At 35.0% G+C, this 18837-nt stretch overlaps 1 protein-coding gene across 1 annotated transcript in view; it reads right to left on the reverse strand.

Annotated features, from left to right (window-relative positions):
• Positions 1–719: 719 nt before the first annotated feature.
• The window catches only part of TIA1 (TIA1 cytotoxic granule-associated RNA binding protein), a 43511-nt gene continuing 25393 nt past the window's right edge, over positions 720–18837 (reverse strand). The window contains exons 2-8 of the mRNA XM_006882304.1: positions 18337–18433; positions 10884–10982; positions 9939–9993; positions 9733–9765; positions 8402–8489; positions 5553–5628; positions 720–1042 (exon numbers count right to left, since the gene is read on the reverse strand). Of these exons, the coding sequence (XP_006882366.1) occupies positions 866–1042; positions 5553–5628; positions 8402–8489; positions 9733–9765; positions 9939–9993; positions 10884–10982; positions 18337–18433 (625 nt within the window). The 3' untranslated portion in view covers positions 720–865. The remainder of the gene's footprint in view (positions 1043–5552; positions 5629–8401; positions 8490–9732; positions 9766–9938; positions 9994–10883; positions 10983–18336; positions 18434–18837) is intronic.

Below are 18837 nucleotides of genomic sequence, written 5' to 3' on the forward strand. Positions count from 1 at the left end.
GCTACATTGGATTTCAGACCCAAAAAGGCAGTTAAGATTGGCAGTTAAGATTTTCACTTAGTAAAAAGAGGTATGAGAACGTGGGGACATGTCTGACCTCAAGGGAACTGGCTTTGTGTTACTGATGCTGTTGATGGGGACAGTACCCCTTCATGAAGTAAATAAAGGTCAGACATAGCCATTCTCAAGTGGCCCTTGCTCTTTTTTACAAAAACAAAACACTCCTACCGAATAAATGAATATCCTTTATCTGGAAAGACTCGAATTTCCATTATTTGTCCAAATGGTGAAAAAGTCTGACGCATTAGTTGTTCTGTTAGTAAGAAAGAAAATAAGTAAGTAAAATTAAGCAACAACAATACACATACACACAAAAATCCTATATATATATTAAACTCCTCAGTTGAAGAATTATCTCAAGATGCCACAGGCAGATCTCCCATACCTGTTAGCCCAGAAGTAACACCTCCACAGTACACAGTACAGTTGCTTGGACTAGACTGATTTACAACCTCATCATATGACAGCTGTTTTGTGTTTGCTGGGGAGAGATAAAGTTTTATGTCTTTAATTCATGAAATAAAAATGTTCAGAAAACGAAAAGCAGCACTAACTATGCTATAACAATGTTAACAATATTTATTTACCTTGACCAAATTGCTTATATATAAACAGATGTAACATTTAATATTAAACCTCCCCCAAGAATGTCTGAAAAATTACCCAGATTCTCTTTTAATAGGAGACTTGATACTAGAAAGAATATAATTTGTTATAGTTACAAAAATGAAAACTAAGTACATTTTTGAATAGTAGTCTTGATTTGCGTCTCATCTATTTCTGCAATAAGTCTCCGGGAACAGCTCTAATATTTAAATCTAGTGTATTTTTCTCCAAAATTCCACATTTCCTTTTCTTCTCCAATACACCTACACTCATATGTACTCTTTGGAGCTGGAGGCTTTCGGGTTGCCCAGTTAGTTCTGATTTGTCTTCCACCAAGCCACTGGCCACCCATCTGCTGAATGGCATTTTCGGCATCCTGTTGTGCACGTTAAAAACAACAAAAAAAATTCAGTATTAGTTGATGTTAAACCAACCAGTTTTAGCAGTAGATAAAATGTGTATCTGCTTTTCATAAATGTTCTTAAAAAAGAAAATGCTTTTTAAAAGGTAAAATATATGACAGGTTTCCTAAAATGCAATGGAATGTCTAAATTTTGTTTGGATATCTTATTCTGGGAATGCTAATCATCTGGAAAACTGTAAGTATAAATGTCCTAATGTAATTGTTATCATGTGTAGTTCATATCAAGTTCAGATGACAGTATTTGGTATTGTATTCAACCAACAATTAAGTACTGAACAACAATTATATTCTAGGTACTAGATAATGTGCCTAGTTTTTAAGGGAGCTCTGGTGGCCTAGTGGCAGGAAGCTGTGCTGCAATCCCAAGGGCACGTGGTTCGAATCCACCAGCTGCTTCGTGAGAGGATAAGCAATCTATCGTCAATTAACTGCCTCTGAAAACCTGCTGGAGGGTCAGGTATGGGTTGGTTCTGACTCCACGGTACACAACCTTATATTCTTTTTGGAGACAAATTATGTGTAAACTGTATTAAATGCCATGAAAGAAGCCAAAGGTTGAGAATGGAGGCATTAAGTAACATTTAAACTGAGACTGAGAAGAGACAGTGACATTAAAACAATCAAGGGGGGGAAAAACCTCAGGTAGAGGGGAAAACACTACAAAGGCATTAATTTGGGAATGAGTTTGGTATAAATAGAAAAGGAGTACATTAGTTTCAACAGAAATCAAAAGCAAAAGGGAAAATATCAGATTAACAGATTGCCATCATCTATGTTTTAATAAAGTCATTTACTTTGGTGCTAGCACTGCAACTCAATGGACTATGTCACCAAATCTTCTTTACAAAGTAGGTTAAAGGCAAGGAGTAAAGGATAATGATGCTTTATTACTGAAATACTCGTGGTAAAAAGTGCTAATGGCCAAGACTAGTCATAGTTGTGGATGAGAAAAAGAAGAGGAGGTTGAGAAGATAGTGCTGTCATTGACTTAAATAGAAAAACTGTGAGGGAGAGAGGAACAGGTTTAGGGGAAGAAACCAAACAATCCATGTAAGATAGGTATGGATTAAATTATGGCTTTTTAAAATATGTGCTGTAAATCTCAATTCCTATGTCTATGAATGCTATCTCATTTGGGAATAGAGTTTTAAGTTAATGAGGTCATTAACAGTAAGGTATGTCTTCAGTCAACACTTTTGGGCTATAAAAGGTCAGATTAAGGGAGCTCTGGTGGTCTAGTGGCAAGAAGCTGCACTATAATCCGAGAGGTTTGCAGTTCAAATCCACCAGATGCTTTGCTGGAGAAGTAAGGGCAATCTCCTCCCGTTATCAGTCAGATCTGATTTGATGGTACATACACAAAATTAATAAAAAAATTTAAAAAGTAAAAATTACAAGAAAATAGAGCAGAGTAGTAAGAATTCTTGTAGCTCTTAAAAAAAGGTCAGATTAAACATGGAAATAAACAAGCATAAATGTGCTGTGACCATGAAATCAGAAATGAGGCCTGTTGATTGAGTTGTATGATTTTTCTTCAGGCAGTAGAAAAGAAACTAAGTTCAATCAGGATTAGGGTTTTATCAATTTCCATGTTCAACACAGGGAGAGAGGCAAAGAATTTTAGGGTTGATAGAATTATGGCCACAGCACTGCGCAACAGCAGAGTGCCAAATTTACAAAGGTCATGAAAGCTGTCAGCATTAAAATTCATCTCTGGCTGACCACAGAGACTAAGTACAGATATTCTTTGCTATTTGATTCTAAGTCATAACTTAAATATATTTTTCATATAGCAAGAGTTTATATCCCAAAATTCAAAAGGCAAAAGTGAGTTTCTAGCTTACCCCAAACCTTCAACCTTTTTCTTCAAAGAGCACTTACACACTCTGAAAACCTAGATATCAATCTTCTATGGACCTCACATAAGATGTGACTATCAATTTATTATACAAGGGACTTTTCAAAAATATGCTGTGACTGAATAATACAAAAAGCTTTTAGGATCAACTATGATCTCATAATGTTTATCTCACAGGGAAAAAAGTTGATAGCTATCAGTGCTATATGAAATACATAAATGTTTACATTTTTATGGAATACATAAAAGTTTATCTTTTCACCTCTCGATATGCTTTATCATTTCCAACTTTTCTTCTAATGTACAAATTTCACCAACTTCTTAGGTTTAGGAGCTCTGGTGGCGTAGTTTGTAACATATTGGGCTGGTAATAAAAAGAAAATCAGAGGTCTGAATCCACCAGGTACCCCATGGGAGAAAGAAGGGCAATCTCCTCTTATAAAGATTTACAGCTTGAGAAAACTGATGGGGGGATGCTAGGAATCATAATCAAGTGAATGACAGTGAGATTGAGTAAGAGGCTCACTTCATCATTTTTATACTTTCTTAGAAGATATTTTTACTTTACATAAGGAATGTAATAGTGATTTTATGTTACACATTAAGCAATCAAATATATGGTCTTTTTTGAAAAGTATTGTTGTTATGTACCATAAGATCCTTATAGGCAAGAATAATATTGCACATGTTGCTGAGAGAGAGGGATCATGCTTGGATAGGTCAGTGAAACAGAGGAAGACCCTCAATGAAATGGCTTGACACAGTAACTGCAGCCAAGTGTGTCAAAGATGATCAGGATGGCACAGGACAGGACCGGGTTCGGATCTGTTGTTTACAGTGTTGCTAGGATTCTTACTCAATGGCACTGAACAACAACAACAATCAATGAGATGGAATCAATTCACAGATGACCCTCGAGCTGGTTTTCAGAGGCACTATAACTGCACAGGAAGAGACTACCCATCTTTATTCCACAGAGCAGCTGGTGGATTAGAACTGTGAGCCTTTGGGTTAGCAGGATAACTACTTACTGCTAAGCTACCACGGGTAACTACAACTGAAGTGCATTTTATATTCTCTTGCCTTGTGAGCATGTGAACATTTTTTCAGAGCAGATTTTTAACCTGGATAGTGAATTCTGGCCAAAAAACCCTTCAAGTTGTTGTAGTAAGTACCTAGATAATTCAATGAGAGATAGTGGGCATTAGTTTCACAGTCTGACACTATCTGGTATATGTATTTTATAAAAACCCATAGAAAATCAGTGTATCATGGCACACTGCAATGACTGTGGTTCATAAATGTGACCTGGCGTCATCAAGAAATAATATGTGTTAATACTTCATTTACACAAGTAAGAAATAACTTCTGAAACATGTTTCATATGGCCAAAATCTTTTAATAATTCATTCTAAGGCACTCTAAAACAAAAGGTACAGTGATTTTATACTTACTGTTGACAACCAGTAGTCATGAACATAAGCATCCTGGTGGCACAAATTGTTGACCAAAAGATCTGTAGCTGGAGCCCACCATAAGCTCCCATAAAGATTACAGCCTAGAAAACTAGGGAGCAATTGTACTCCACCATAGTTAGTTAGAACTGACTAGATGGCACACAAGTCATAACATAAAGGTGATAAAATAAAATCCAAGATTAATGAGCCCTTGGCATACATACTAAATTACTACCTATGAACTCTCCCATCATATATACCAATAGGAAATATACCTCTGATTATTTTGAGTCTTTAGCCACATTGCTGAGTTAAAATTTTAATTCTTTTAATTGGTACTATATTTATAAAAAACTCCAACATCAAGGAGTACAGCATAGAAGTTCCCATCTATGCCCCCTTTATCCAGTTCTCAGTACTCCCCTTTATTATCCATGTAAGGAAAAAAGGAAACACACACAGGTGCCACATAAACATGGTCTCTTCATTTATACATAAATTAGCTTCCCATATAATACTTTATAGAGATTGTTTTAAAATTAGTATTACAGAATTCCTCATGCTACAGCTGACACACTAAATTCCTTCTTTGCACATCCTTCCCTCACACTTGCACTTCACAAACTGCACTATTTTTTCTGTTCTGTAAAAAAAAAAAACCGCAACAAAAACACAACAAACCCTCAAAACACCAAATCTACAAAACCTCAAAATGCCAAGCTCAAGTAAGTTAGCATTCAGTAAATATTTGTTGAATGAAAGGGGAGAGGAAAATAAAAAAGTTCTTCAATATATTAACATAAATATTTTTTAAAAACTTTCTACACATGAGAATATTTTCCATTTAGTACTTTGAAATCACTATTACAGTCTAAAGCAGGAAGACTACGTAGTAAATACAAAGTGAGATTTTTAGAATATCTACCTTTCAGTACTTTTCATGCATTAGGCACATGTAAAATTATCAAAACTGCATAAATTACTAAAACCATGAAAGTACTAATTATTAGTGAAATGAACAAATGGTTGATAAAAAAATCAATTAAAATAAGCTAAGTATTTCCAATCTCCACTCTTATTAAAGTACTACTAATATAACTATGTATGTGTACACACACACACACACACACTTCTTTTTTGAGCTCACCCATTTGTTGAAAAAGGAGACAAAGCCATATCCCTTAGACTTCCCTGTTGCCATATCTTTAACCACACGGGCATCTCTGAAATCAGAAACAATAGGAGTTTTAGATTTGCAAGCTGTTCTTTGGGTACAAAATGAAAATTACATACAACTCATTTTCATGTTTTACCTTCATTAAAGTGAACCTTTAATCCAAATTCACTGTCCAATATGATTTACTAATAGTAGCAAACTTTTAATTTTACAGACATGCAAATTGATTTTAAAATACATATGCATACACTATACAGAAATTTCTTTCCACTTCAAAACATTTTTTAAACTTTTCATTATTAAGCACAGTGAAGGCAGATATTCATATTAATTATTTAACCACTTACAGAGATCACAAGGCTTACTGGCTTTCTTTGACTATACAATTTTATATTTGCTATTTGAAAGTATATTCTACCTAATAATTAAATATTTAAATTGAAAACTGGAAACACATAGAATGAAAAAGGCCTAATTCTCTAATTTCTTTTATTTTCTCTTATTAATTCAGACCCCCCCCCCTTTTGGACTATGAATAAACGGATAATTTTGAGAACTTGGTATTTTCAGAAATGTTAAATCATTGAAGAAGAAAAATATTAGACATACTTTAGCTTTATACTTCATAAAAGATTTTATATAGAATTTTATAACAGCAATCATGTAAGAATGATTGGAAACTACAAAAGATAAAAGAAAATTTTAAAAAGTCAGAAATAAAAAGCACGCCAACATTTATCCACTGTGAACCGTAGCTTGTAGTTAGCCAGGGCAATTCTGTCCATTCTTCAGAGATACTCTGCAAAATAACCAGAGCCCTATTATTTGAGATTGAGTAATAACCCAGCCATGATAGCTAAAACTCCATACCTCAAAAAATTGGACTCAAATTGTGCTTCACAGGTAATCTGCTTTTAAGTTAGCCAGGTATGTCACAATGCTTGTTCTCTCAGGACACATGAACAAAACAGGCACTTTCACAACAGAAACCCAAGTCAGAAAAGCATGCAATGTTATTTTATATTAAAGTATATATAACCATATTTTAGGTCAATTTCAGAGTGATCTGTTTAGGGCCAACAAGACAAAGAGGTGGCTGTAAAAACAAATAAATAAGGAGTACAGCCCATTTCTCAATATATAGAATTGTTTCTTAAATTACCTATATGGTACATATGCATGTATTTAATTTGTTAACAGATTCACTTCTATACCAAGATTTTAATACTATCCTAAACTCAAGGAATAGAAGACTTTAAATTGTGTAAATTATGCAAAGTACTGTAGTAGTTTTCATGTTAAATATTTTAATAGGCTACCACCATTATTGTGTGCCTTATATAAACTACCAAGAACTATTTAAGTAATCTATAAGATTATCTCATGAAGACCCTACAATATATTTATCTATTTAATGTCTTTAATAACCAAAAAATAGAAAAATGTGCTACCAACTGTCAGTCCTTTTAATTTTAGAAATCTCTTTGTATTGCTTAAAGCTCAGTCATTATATAGAACTTCAACTGAAAATCATAAAACTTAAAGGTCTTAGCAATAAAAATATACTATGAATAACATTAATTTAAGAAGACCTCCTTTATTTCTCTCTGAAAGGATTCACTGAGAAAGCAGCAATCAAAAATCTAGATCAAGAGTCTTAATCCTCTGACCACTCTGAAAACCAAATGAAATTCGTTGTACAACAAAATAAAAATACACACACAACTTTGCATAAAGACATTTTCAGAGTACTTGAGAGACCAAAGTTTTAAGACCATCTAGTCTAGATACCTGAAGCAAGCTCAATAGCAGCAAAATCTTGAAGCAGATTAAGAGAAATAATCAAGAAATTAAAATCTTATTTGTTCTCACAAATTAAAAAGCCCTCCGGCATAACACTTTATTTATAAATTCCAATTTTGTGAATGTCTTTTGAGGTTGGCACTGTTAATAGACACTCCTTGGTCACTATGTCTTTTCATCTTTATACCAATGAACTCTGTAATTCTTCAAATGAAAACCCCTAATTTTGATCACTAATAGTACTGTCAGTTTGCAGACACCTCACCATCACATCCCTGGGAATCTGTCCATGCCTAGTTTTTGCTTTTAAACCACCCCTATAATTGAAACAACAATAAAGCAAGCAGTAACGAAAAAATTGTTTCTAAATTCAATAATTGCTTCTATTAAAAAAAAACACCATTATTCTTATCAACTTGTTATTCTTACTCTAAAATGGTATATTTTACAAAAGAATAAAGTTTTCTAGGATGAATCATCAACTATTTACAGAAGTCCTAAAACATACAATTACTAACAAATGCAAGCAAGATGGTGCATCACAAAATACTGTCACCACTGTAACAGTTAAAGGAGGGGGAAATACATATTTAAGAAGTAGCATTTAATAACTTTTTTATGTTGAATTGTTAAGGTTTCTTTTTAAAAACAGATTAACACAAAATGCATAGTATTACAAAACGCCCAAAAAGCAAAATTTCTTAGTCATAGCACAAGCTGATTAAAGACTATGACCAAACTAGCAAGACACAAATACTATAACCCTATGTATTAAGGCAAATTTGTTTCTTTGAAGCAACGCTAACTGAAAAAGGATTTTAAAGTAAGTAAAGATTTCTTCATCAATGAAAAAAATATTTGCTATTATTCACCTGAAGTCTCTAAAACGATGCAATATATTATAGTCAAGTATTACACATTTATGTGCCAAACTTACAATAGAGTAATTTTCAAATTATTTCAATATAAAATTGTTTCTAATTAAAAATGTTTTCCATTTGTCTTTTGTTACTTACGATATTCTTCCAAATGGTGCAAAAGCAGCCTTTATATCTTCAGTTGTAATTTCTGGACTGAGATCACCAACAAAGACATGGAAATGATCTTATAAAGGGAAGGAAGGGGAAGTGAAAACAAAAACAGAACTTTAGAATTAAAGAAAAAAAGAAACATATTCCATAAAATATTCTTAAAATAATTTGTAGATTACAGTACAGTCCAAGTAAAACACTATCCTAGATCTATACAGAGGCTATCAATTTTAAACGAGTCAAGGTAACAATAGGTAAAGACTCTAAAAATACCTGCAAGTTCCTAACTTAAAATAGACATATTTCTGATAGCCAATTACTACACTGGTCTAAAAAAATAAGCTAATATATTACAAGTTTAAGTACTGCAAAAAAATTTAATGACTTAGTTACCATTCTAATAGTAATTATTTACTATTATTCAGCTTACCACTATATTAAAGCTTTACTTTACAAATTATCATAAAATAGTGGTATTTTGAGTTATATAGATAAGATCAGACTCAGTTAAGACAACTGACTGACGCTAGCTACAAGATACACTTGGTTTAACCATATTTTGTGAAGAACAATCAAAGAAATACCTTGCATTGCAACAGTTTGATGTTAAAGTATTTGACAGTTTTCTCAAAAGCCAACAGTTTTGGTTGCCCAGACATTACACCATTCAGTTTATGTGAATCCATGTGCAAGTGAACTAAGACTGAAGGCAACAGAGTGAGAACAGTGATCCCTTCACTTTGTATCAGTCATTAAAAAGCACTGGAGAGAAACATGAACCCACATTGGAAGTTTCTAGGAAAGACAATTCTCAAAAACCCCAACACACTTAAAATTAGTCGGATCAATGGAAATATATATATATATATATATATAAATTTGATAAAAGTATATTCAGAAAGAAAAGTTACCCCTATTTGGCAGGCCTTAAGCAACATATTGGGTTGCCATTTGGGAAAGTTTCAGGAGCAACTCAAGCCTTCTGAAGATCTGGATATATGAAGCACAGATCATGACCTCAAGGAAACAGGTAGCTTGCCCTTTAGTTGAAAAAAGTATTACTAAGACATAAGCTGCTATCGAGGATGGGGGAAGGGGTTGGTGTGTGTGTGTCAGAGAGCTGGAAATAGCACCAAAGTAGTGGACAAGCCACATTCAGGGAACACTGGGGAGAAGGGGGAAAATATTACCAGAGAGACAAACAAAAATATGACCTCCTCCCTCCCACCTCCCCCGTATCAAACAAAAAAACTTCAGGTGGTTAGTGAATACCCTTTTCAAGAGATTTCATTTTATGTTTAAGAAGATACAATTACCTTGTGAACGCTGTGTGCTGACAACGGTACTACCTGATGACAAAGATTAAATTTGTTCTTAAATTTATTAACACAAACACATTAAATCATATCTTAGGACAACGATCAAAACATTACTGCAAATATGTATGATGTTTATAGGCTTTACAATAAAGACTACTGTGTACAATAAAAACAAATGTTCAAAGAGTATAAAATAAACTTACTGCTTGTATCTTTCTTTTGGCTGCTAGGAGTTGTTGCCCAATTCACTTTGACTTCCTTAAAAAAAAAGTTTTTACATTTATACTCCCCCAAAATAAAGCTCAGAATTGGGTATTATTAGATCTACATCTAGGATCATATATCAAGGTATCTTTCCCACTATGTCAGTGAGTTTCTTAAACAATTTACAAAATTAGGATTTGAGTGCAGGTTTACAAAGCAAATTAATTTTTCACTAAACCATTCATATTTATAACATTTTCATTTTTCTCTTTATTTATTCATTGTAGCACATTTATTACATTAATTTTAATAAGCACATTATAACTGTACCTTCCTCATCTTCTCTTTATAATTCTGATTTCAACTCTCGTTCTATATCTTTACTTCATTTGTGATACTGTGCTGATCATCTCTTACTGGATAATGCCTTTCCCTTCACTCATCTTGATATCATGTGTCTATTTTCTATGTACTAATGTTTACTCTCTTTTTCCTTTCCATTGTGGTTATCAACCAAAGATGTTGGAAATGATTCAAAATTATATCAGTTCTAGCAAGAGTTTCAATACTAATTTTTAACATACAATTAAATAAATGATGTTCACAAATTCCAATTTATGTAATTCTCTATAAGCACGCAATTAATCTTTTATAACCTAAATAAGTAACGTTTCCTCCCTTGTATTGTTCCCCAGTAGATTCCAACATTCCTGTATCATCCATACTTGGGTAAATTATTTTAGTACTTATCATGTGCACTGTAACATGGAAAATATTAAAATAAACAAGCATCTGTACTCTTAAAGTTCTACCTCATTCTTTCTTTCTTAAATGTGAATAATTTACTTTTATCCCTAGGAAGAATATGAATAAATAGGAGATGAAATGCTGGGTAAACCAGAAGTCCCCCGCACCAGTCACCTGTTTTAATTGTGACAGCTTACCTTACCCATTATCTTCCGTCCATTCATAGCAGCCAAGGCAGCAGCTGCATGACGATGTTCGTAAAACTCCACAAAACAATAAGGATCATTTCCAGCTGTCTGTTGTAGAAAAAACACAAAGGCCATTTTTAAGCTTTATACTAATTACTTAAAATTATGCAACATAATTTTATGTTTCTCATATGTTTTATATAAAGCATCTCAGGTCTTAGGCCATGGAAAATGAGAGGTTCATTCTTGTAAGGAACTTTTTAGATGAAATAAATACTAAAAATGATAGTTATCTTCTTCAACAGGTTATCACAGTCAGTATATATGACCTTTTATTAATGACTGTCCTAATCATGCATGAATATTTACCTTATCATCATGAATATTTGTTATGTGCAAGTGAGTCAGAACCAATCTATAACTGACTCCCCAGCAGGCTTTCAGAAGCTATACGCCACACCAGAAGGAGACTGCCCATCTTTCTTCTACAAAGCATCTAGTGGATTCCGACTGCTTGCTTTGGGTTGACAGTGTAGTTCTTTATCCACTTGACCACTAGAGCTCCCTCTCATGTATAACTATTCCTATCTCATTATCCAATATTTCACATTTATGACAACAGTGAAAAATTATGTAAGGGAAGAGTAGTGTCAGCTATTATGATTATGTATCAAGATGGATGAGCTATGATTCTTAATGGTTTGGCAGTAAGGCAATCATGTTTTCTTCCACTTTTGTTTAATACCAATTTCCTCATAACAACTTGGTCTTTCAACCTATGTACTTTGGGAAGTAAGGAGTGCATGTCATATCTATCTTTAAATCCTCAGAGTTTACATTTTGAATGGACTCTTGTTTTAAAGTTGTCTCTTTATAAGTTTTCGGGGTCTTTAAAACTGCCACAAATGTACACACCTCCTCGTTGCTCAGTTTTTAAAATATAACTATTGTTCTTATGTACTGTAGAGTTGGAATCAATTCATTGCTGACCCTCCAGGGGGTTTTCAGAGGCAATAAATCACACGGGAGAAGAGTGCCCACTTTTCTCCCACAGAGCAGCTGGTGGATTTGAACTACCAGTTTTGGGTTAGCAAGGCAATTCATTACCACTAAACCACCAGAGTTCCCTTGAAATAGAACTAGATACTGAAAATGAAAGAAATTTAGAGGTGATAAATAAAAAATACAAAATGTACTTCCTGGTATGAATTTTTTGCCTGCTTAGAAGCCTTTAAAAATTCTCACCTCTGTGATAGAAAAAGCAATAGACAATAAGGAGTTGATAAAGCACAACAACAACATTTAATATTATTAAAATATGTATGAATGACTGAATTAAAATCCAGGATGATTTGTAAACTTCCACTCAAATCACAAGAAAAGGAAAAAACCAAACATGTCACTTCAACGATTTAGATCCTCCCAGAAGAGCTGTGGGTAAGCATTAACATTACTGGTAAGTATATTAATTTTCTCTTGGACACAAGAGCCTACTATTTGGTCCTAAAAGCCTTCTGAGGTCCCAACTCTTCTCACTATTTCTTAGTTGTTGGAATTGACGGAAAACCTCATAAGCAGATCTTTACTTCACCTCTGCCTTTTATGCAGACTTTCGAGCTATAAAACAACCTAGTGATAGATGGAAGTTGCTCCAGGTCTTAAGTACAATAAATGACATAGTTGAGCCTCTACATCTTGTGGTTCCTAACCTATAAACTATAATAGAAAAAGTGCTAGTCAATAAGCCTTTTATTTTAAGAACTACCTTCCCTCTGTAACTTGATTGGTGCCACTATTAGAACCTCTACTTGCAATATTACTGCTTTTTAATTTTTGACTCATGTACTTTTAACTTGTTAGTTAAATTTGTGCCTTCTAGGCTGCAACACTTCCATGATACATCTTCAAGGATATGAACATGTATGGCTAAGCACAACTGATAACAGTGCATCTAAATTCCAAAATCAATCTCCACAATAGCCTACGTGTTTCCTACTGCCAAAGGGGCCCTTTAGAGTAGTGAGAGATCTTCACCCTGAAACCTACAGCATCCCCTTTTCCTTATGAATCAGGGTGAAATCTCTCTCAGGGAGAAGTGACAGGGAATGGCAAAGGACACACTGACAAAGGAGTTAATCAGAATGGCTTTGACAAGCACTATGGCAACTGGACAATTAAAACAGACTTTCAAGGGGGGGAAGAGGAATGAACTGGGGAGGAGGGTAAAGAAAATAGTGCAACAATGAATGAATGGAAACCCAAAATCTCTGTAAATGTTCATTAAAATTAATAAAATTAAAAAAAAACAACACAAAAAACCAAACATGCCTTTCTATCAAATAAGAGTTTAAGACAAACAATTCTCCTCTTCTCTGTCAGTGTTCCAAGGGAGCTGAGATTATATAACTAAAATGGAAATATTTTATAATAAAAACAAACAACCCCCCCCCCACTATTTTACACTTTAAGACTGATTTGTAACCCTTTCTTTTATATCTATTCTTTCCATAATTTCCGTATCAAGTTATTAAAAGAAACTAATTCAAAAGCCTAGAAAGCTCATAGAATAAAGGTATGTATTACTTTGTTTCTATTTAACAAATAGCTTAAGAATGTAACTGGAAAAAACTTGTAAGAATTTTAAAGGACCAGGATTTTAAAAGCCAGTAACAAGTATGTGAAGTTTAACTATTGCTTTCTCTCCACCCAGAACAAAGAATGAAGAAAACCAAAGACACATACGAACTATTAGTCCAAAGGACTAATGAATCACATGAGCATCAATCTCCTTAACACTGAGACCAGAAGAACTGGACAATGCCTAATCACCACTGCTGACTATTCTAAAAGGCATCACAGTAGAGGATCCTATACAGAGCAGGACAAAAAAATGTGGAACAAAACTCAAAATGATAAGATGAACAGGCAAGTTAACAGAGAGTGATGATATCCCTGAGGCCACAGCCCTCAGTAAAGTTTTGGGTTAGGCCACTGTATGACTGACAACAATGTGGAACAGGGGTGCACTGCAGGGTAGGCTGGAGAAGGGGAGGAGGTAGATAGGGGAGAAGGAGGAAAATGTGCAACAATGAACAAAAAAAAAAGCTGTGGGTTGGGAACCAAACAGCCCTGTGGCTCAACTTTAAGTTAAAGGTTGGAAGGATTAAAGGATGAGAATCCCAAGAGTGTTGCCACAATGTTTTTAGGTGGCATCAAGGCGATTATAATACACAGTGACCATATGAAATAACAGATCTGGGCCCGAGGGAAGCCCCTTGCACACAGCCTGAGTGTAGTCGTCTGGTCATTTTGAAAAGGATCATGAGCAGGATTTTGCTTGCAAAGAAAGAAGAATGACAGCCGATCCTAGTGTCACACATAGCTTGTTGCCACACGGCCTGCTTTCAGACAACCTTGGTCTGAGTCTTTGTTCTACTGCCTTTATTACTTTTACAACCCTGAGCTGGTCTGTTCACCATTCTGGAAGACCCTTCTCCATTTGTGGAAGGGAAAATAATAATACCTACTTAAAGTTACAATTGGACCACTTGGCAGAGAGGAAGGGGGCAATGATGGAGGGAATAGGGCACAAGGTCTAGACCTCAGAAGACTTGTGGGGCAGCCATCCTGTCGCTCAGAGGAACCACTTGGCAGGGGAGTGCCTCCCGGAGAGAGAGCCGCCTGGTGTGTATGAGGCACTTTATCTAAGTCAGTTTACTCTATCTTCTCCTCCAGTACATCTGTAACACCTCCAAAGCCCTTTTCTTTGTAACTCAAAAATTTGTTTTAAGTTTGTTCCCTTTCCTATAGGTAACCTGAACACTCAGTCTTGTTCCAGAACCTAAACCCTGAGCCCAGTTACAGAGACAAAGGGAAGTACAACTGTCAGCTAAGGAAGCAAAGGTGGATAGGGTCTCAAAGTTCAGCCAGCCACTCCCACCGGACTCACTCTCGCAAACACCTTGCAACCAGAGGGTAGAAAACGTCAGGAAAATATCTAATAACAGAACAAGAAGGCATACAGCTTCAACTCAAGACCAAAAGTAAACTGCTAAAGTGGGCCCCCTTCTTCATCTTAATATCCCTGTTCAGCATGAAGCAGCCAAAGTGTCTAAGCCCCTATTCAAAAATGGGATGGGAAAACCACAAATAAAAAAAGACAATCCTTTTGTTTTTAAAAAAAGTAATCATCATTGCAACATGCCCACCATTACCCTGTCTTTTCTAGTCCCCACCAGATCTCTCTCATTTTCTTTAACTCACTCCCTCCACCCACAAAATTGTGAACCCTGTGATTGCATCCCTACCCATGCTCACTCTTCTGGCTCCCACCGCTTACCCCCTTGAATCTCCATACATATTTAATATACATACATACATACATACATACATACACACACACACACACACACGAAACAACAGATCTAAACCCTGCCTTATGCTCCACCATCCTCAAAATCTCTGCATACATTCAAGACCACTGTTAAAATCATTGTTTCAATCCATCATCTTGTGGGTGTTCCTTTCTATCCTTTGCTTATAAGGAACCTTCTGGTTGCAATTCCTCCGAGAGAATGGCTTGCTCTTTCATGGGAATATTCAGTATTTTACTCAATATAACAGTTCAAGGGCATTGATTCTTCTGTCATCCTTATTCAGGGTCCAACTTCAGGTATATGGAAAACAACTGAAAATACCATATGGTATTAGGTAGGTGCCCTTTAAACTGACATCCTTCTCTTTAGCACTTTGGAGAGGTCCTTGACAGTTGCCCCAGCACAGGTCTTTTGATTTCTTGATTCCTGCTCCCAGGGGTGCTGATTATAGCTCCAAATAAAATGAAATTGTTCACAACTTATATCCTTTTTGCATCCATCATGATGTTTCCTACTGCTCTACGGGTAAGGATTTTTGTTTTCTTGATGTTGAGATGTAATCCACATTGAAGGCTATAATCTGAAGCAATTGCTTCCTCTTTACTTTCTTCAAGCAAGGTTGTATCACTAGCGTGAGGCAGGGTGTTCTCATATTCTTCTTTACGTAGACTGGCCTCTTCAATTATATCCTTAGTCTACAGATTAAATAGGTCTGGAGAAAGGATCCAACTTTGATGTATGCCTTTCCTGATATTAAGTCATGTCTCCTTGTTCTGTTCCAACAAAAGCTTCCCGGTATATGTTGAAGGTTTCACATGAGCATAATTAAATTTTCTAGGATTCTCATTCTTCTCAGTGTTTGCCACAATCTGTTATGACTTAAATAGCTGAATGCCTTTGGCTAGTTGATAAAACACAAGCAGACATTCTTCTAATAATCTCTGCTTTTAGCCAAGATCCATCGGACATCAGCAATAATAGTACTTGTGCCGTGGCCTCTTTTGAATTCACCATGAATTTCTAGCAGTTCCTTGAGTTGTACTGTTCTGGCCCTTTAAAAATAATTTTCATCATGATTTTATCTGTATATGATATTAATGATTTTGTTTGAATACTTCTAGATTCTGCTGGATCATCTTTTGTGGGAATGGTAACAGACAGGGGTTTCTTCCAATCAGGTGGTCAGGTAGCTGTCTCCCAAACTTCTGGTAAGTAAGTCTAGGGCTGATATGTACACTGATATATCAATTAGTATGCCATCAAACCTTGACATTAATTTTGTCTGTCAGTTACACTGTTATTGTTATGTGCAATCAGGTTAAGAGTCAAGAACTTACAACTGTCTCATCACTGAGTTTTCACAGGCAGTAAATCACATGGGAGAAAGTAGCCCACTTCTCCCATGGAGCAGAGAGTGGATCAGAAAAGTGTGATTTTGGGTTAGCAGTTTAACACCTTACCACTAATCCACCAGAGTTTGTAGGGACTGTTAATTAATGTCATAAGCACCACTGCTATGAATAATTGAATGAAAAACCAATTGTTCTGTAAACTTTCACTCAAAGCATAACTGGGAGGGGAAAAAATGAGGTAACCAAGGAATTCATGAGTTTGGGACAATTATTTAAAAATTAGAATAAAAATATTTTTAGTATTGAATAACTCAAATTAATGATACATTTAATAAGAATTCTTTAACAAAGATCTCTTTTAATAGGCATCAGGTATGTATAGAAACAGATGCATAAAAATAATGTTCATTTTATGGGATCTGTACCCAGAAAAAAATCCCCAAACTGTAACTTCTTAAATAATAAGAACCCAAACATAAGTACTACTCATTTTTATACTTCAAGGGAGTATAAAATTCATAAATGTGAGTATTAAAAAAAAAAACAAACCCTTTTCCTCCTTGGCTGCATATGACGCTAACTAATCCAAATCCGGAAATTCATGACCAGTGAACTACTGAAGAACAAACAAATGGTTATTGATGTTCTATATTCTGGGAAGAAAACAAGTAAGTAGCTAGGACAGAAATTTGGGAAAAACCCAAATGCACAACATTATGCCATATATAATCTCTGTGTTTTAATTCAGAACTCACTTGTCATTCAGAAGTGACACAATCTTACTTGTAGAAAAGTTAAGAATATTACAAGCACTTACTGTAGAAATTCAACTACAGCCTTCAATATGGGTTACACTTCAACTTCAAGAAAACAAAAATCATAATCATTGGACCAATAGACAAAATAATGATAGATGGAGAAAAGATTGAAGTTGTCAACAATTTTACTGCACTTGGAACCACCATCAACACCCACAGAAGCAGCAGTCAAGAAATCAAAATACTGGTTACACTGGGGAAACCTGCTCTCAAGGATCTCTCCAAAGTACTAAAACACAAAGAGATCAGTTCAAAGAGTAAAGTCGACTTGATCGAAGCTATATTCTTTCCAATTACCTCCTATGCATTTGAAAGTTGTGTAACGAGTAAGGATGAAAAAAGAATAACTGACGTCTTTGAACTGTGGTACTGGAGAACAGTACTAAATGTGGACTGTGAACAGTGGAAGGCCAAAGAACATGAATCTGTCTTGGAGCAAGTGCAACGCGAGTGATCTCTAGAGGGTGAAATGTCATCTTTCATACTTTGGGCATGTTGTCAGGAGGAGCCAGGCCTTGGAGAAATGCACCAAGCTAGGAAAGGCAGAGGCCAGAAAAAAAAAGAAGACCCTCAATAAGATAGACTGACATTAGGAAAGCAACAATGGGCTTGAGCATGAATAAGAGTGTGAGGACAGATAGGACAGGTCAAGCCTCAGAACTGTTGACCACAGGGTCAATGAGTTGCAACTGACTCGATGGCATCTAACAGTAACAATATAACATTTTTGATGATGTGATATTACTTATGACTAGATCTATTTCCTTCTCTTAATTTACTAAAAAAACTCAGCAATCAAAACTAATTATGAACTTATTATAAATATTCTAAAATCTCTATGAACTTAGACTTTTAAAAAAATTATGGTTTCTAGTAATGTATGTATGTAAAAGCTAACTAAGTAAAATACCCTTACATCCATAATCATTTTGCAGTTTTTACAAGGTCCAATTTGGCTAAAGAGTTGGAGAATTAGAGCCTCTGTCACGTCTCTGGAAAGGTTGCCAACGTATCTGAAAGAGAAAAAAAAACAACAACAATTTACTATTTTAAAATTATTTTCTTTGAAGTAACAGTTTCTAATGCACTTTATAAAAAATTACTTTGGTATTCAGGTCTTTGTTTTAAGGAATTACAGAACACTTAATTATAAAATCCATATCTAGACCAAGAAACTATTATACAAACTGAGCAAGAGAACACTACATGGATTAAAATCAAGAAAGGTCACCACAACAAGATAAATAATCCAATTGAAAAACAGGCACAGGATATGAACAGACACTTCACCAAAGAAGACATTCAGATGGCTAACAAGGACATGAAGAAATGTTCAAAATCCCTAGCTCTAAGAGAGATGCAAATCAAAACAACTAGAAGTTATCATCTCACCCCAGTCAGAATAGCAAAATTTAAC

Source organism: Elephantulus edwardii, unplaced genomic scaffold, assembly GCF_000299155.1.
Source record: "Elephantulus edwardii isolate Elephantulus edwardi_28Jun2011 unplaced genomic scaffold, EleEdw1.0 scaffold00019, whole genome shotgun sequence".
Taxonomy (NCBI): Eukaryota; Metazoa; Chordata; class Mammalia; order Macroscelidea; family Macroscelididae; genus Elephantulus; species Elephantulus edwardii.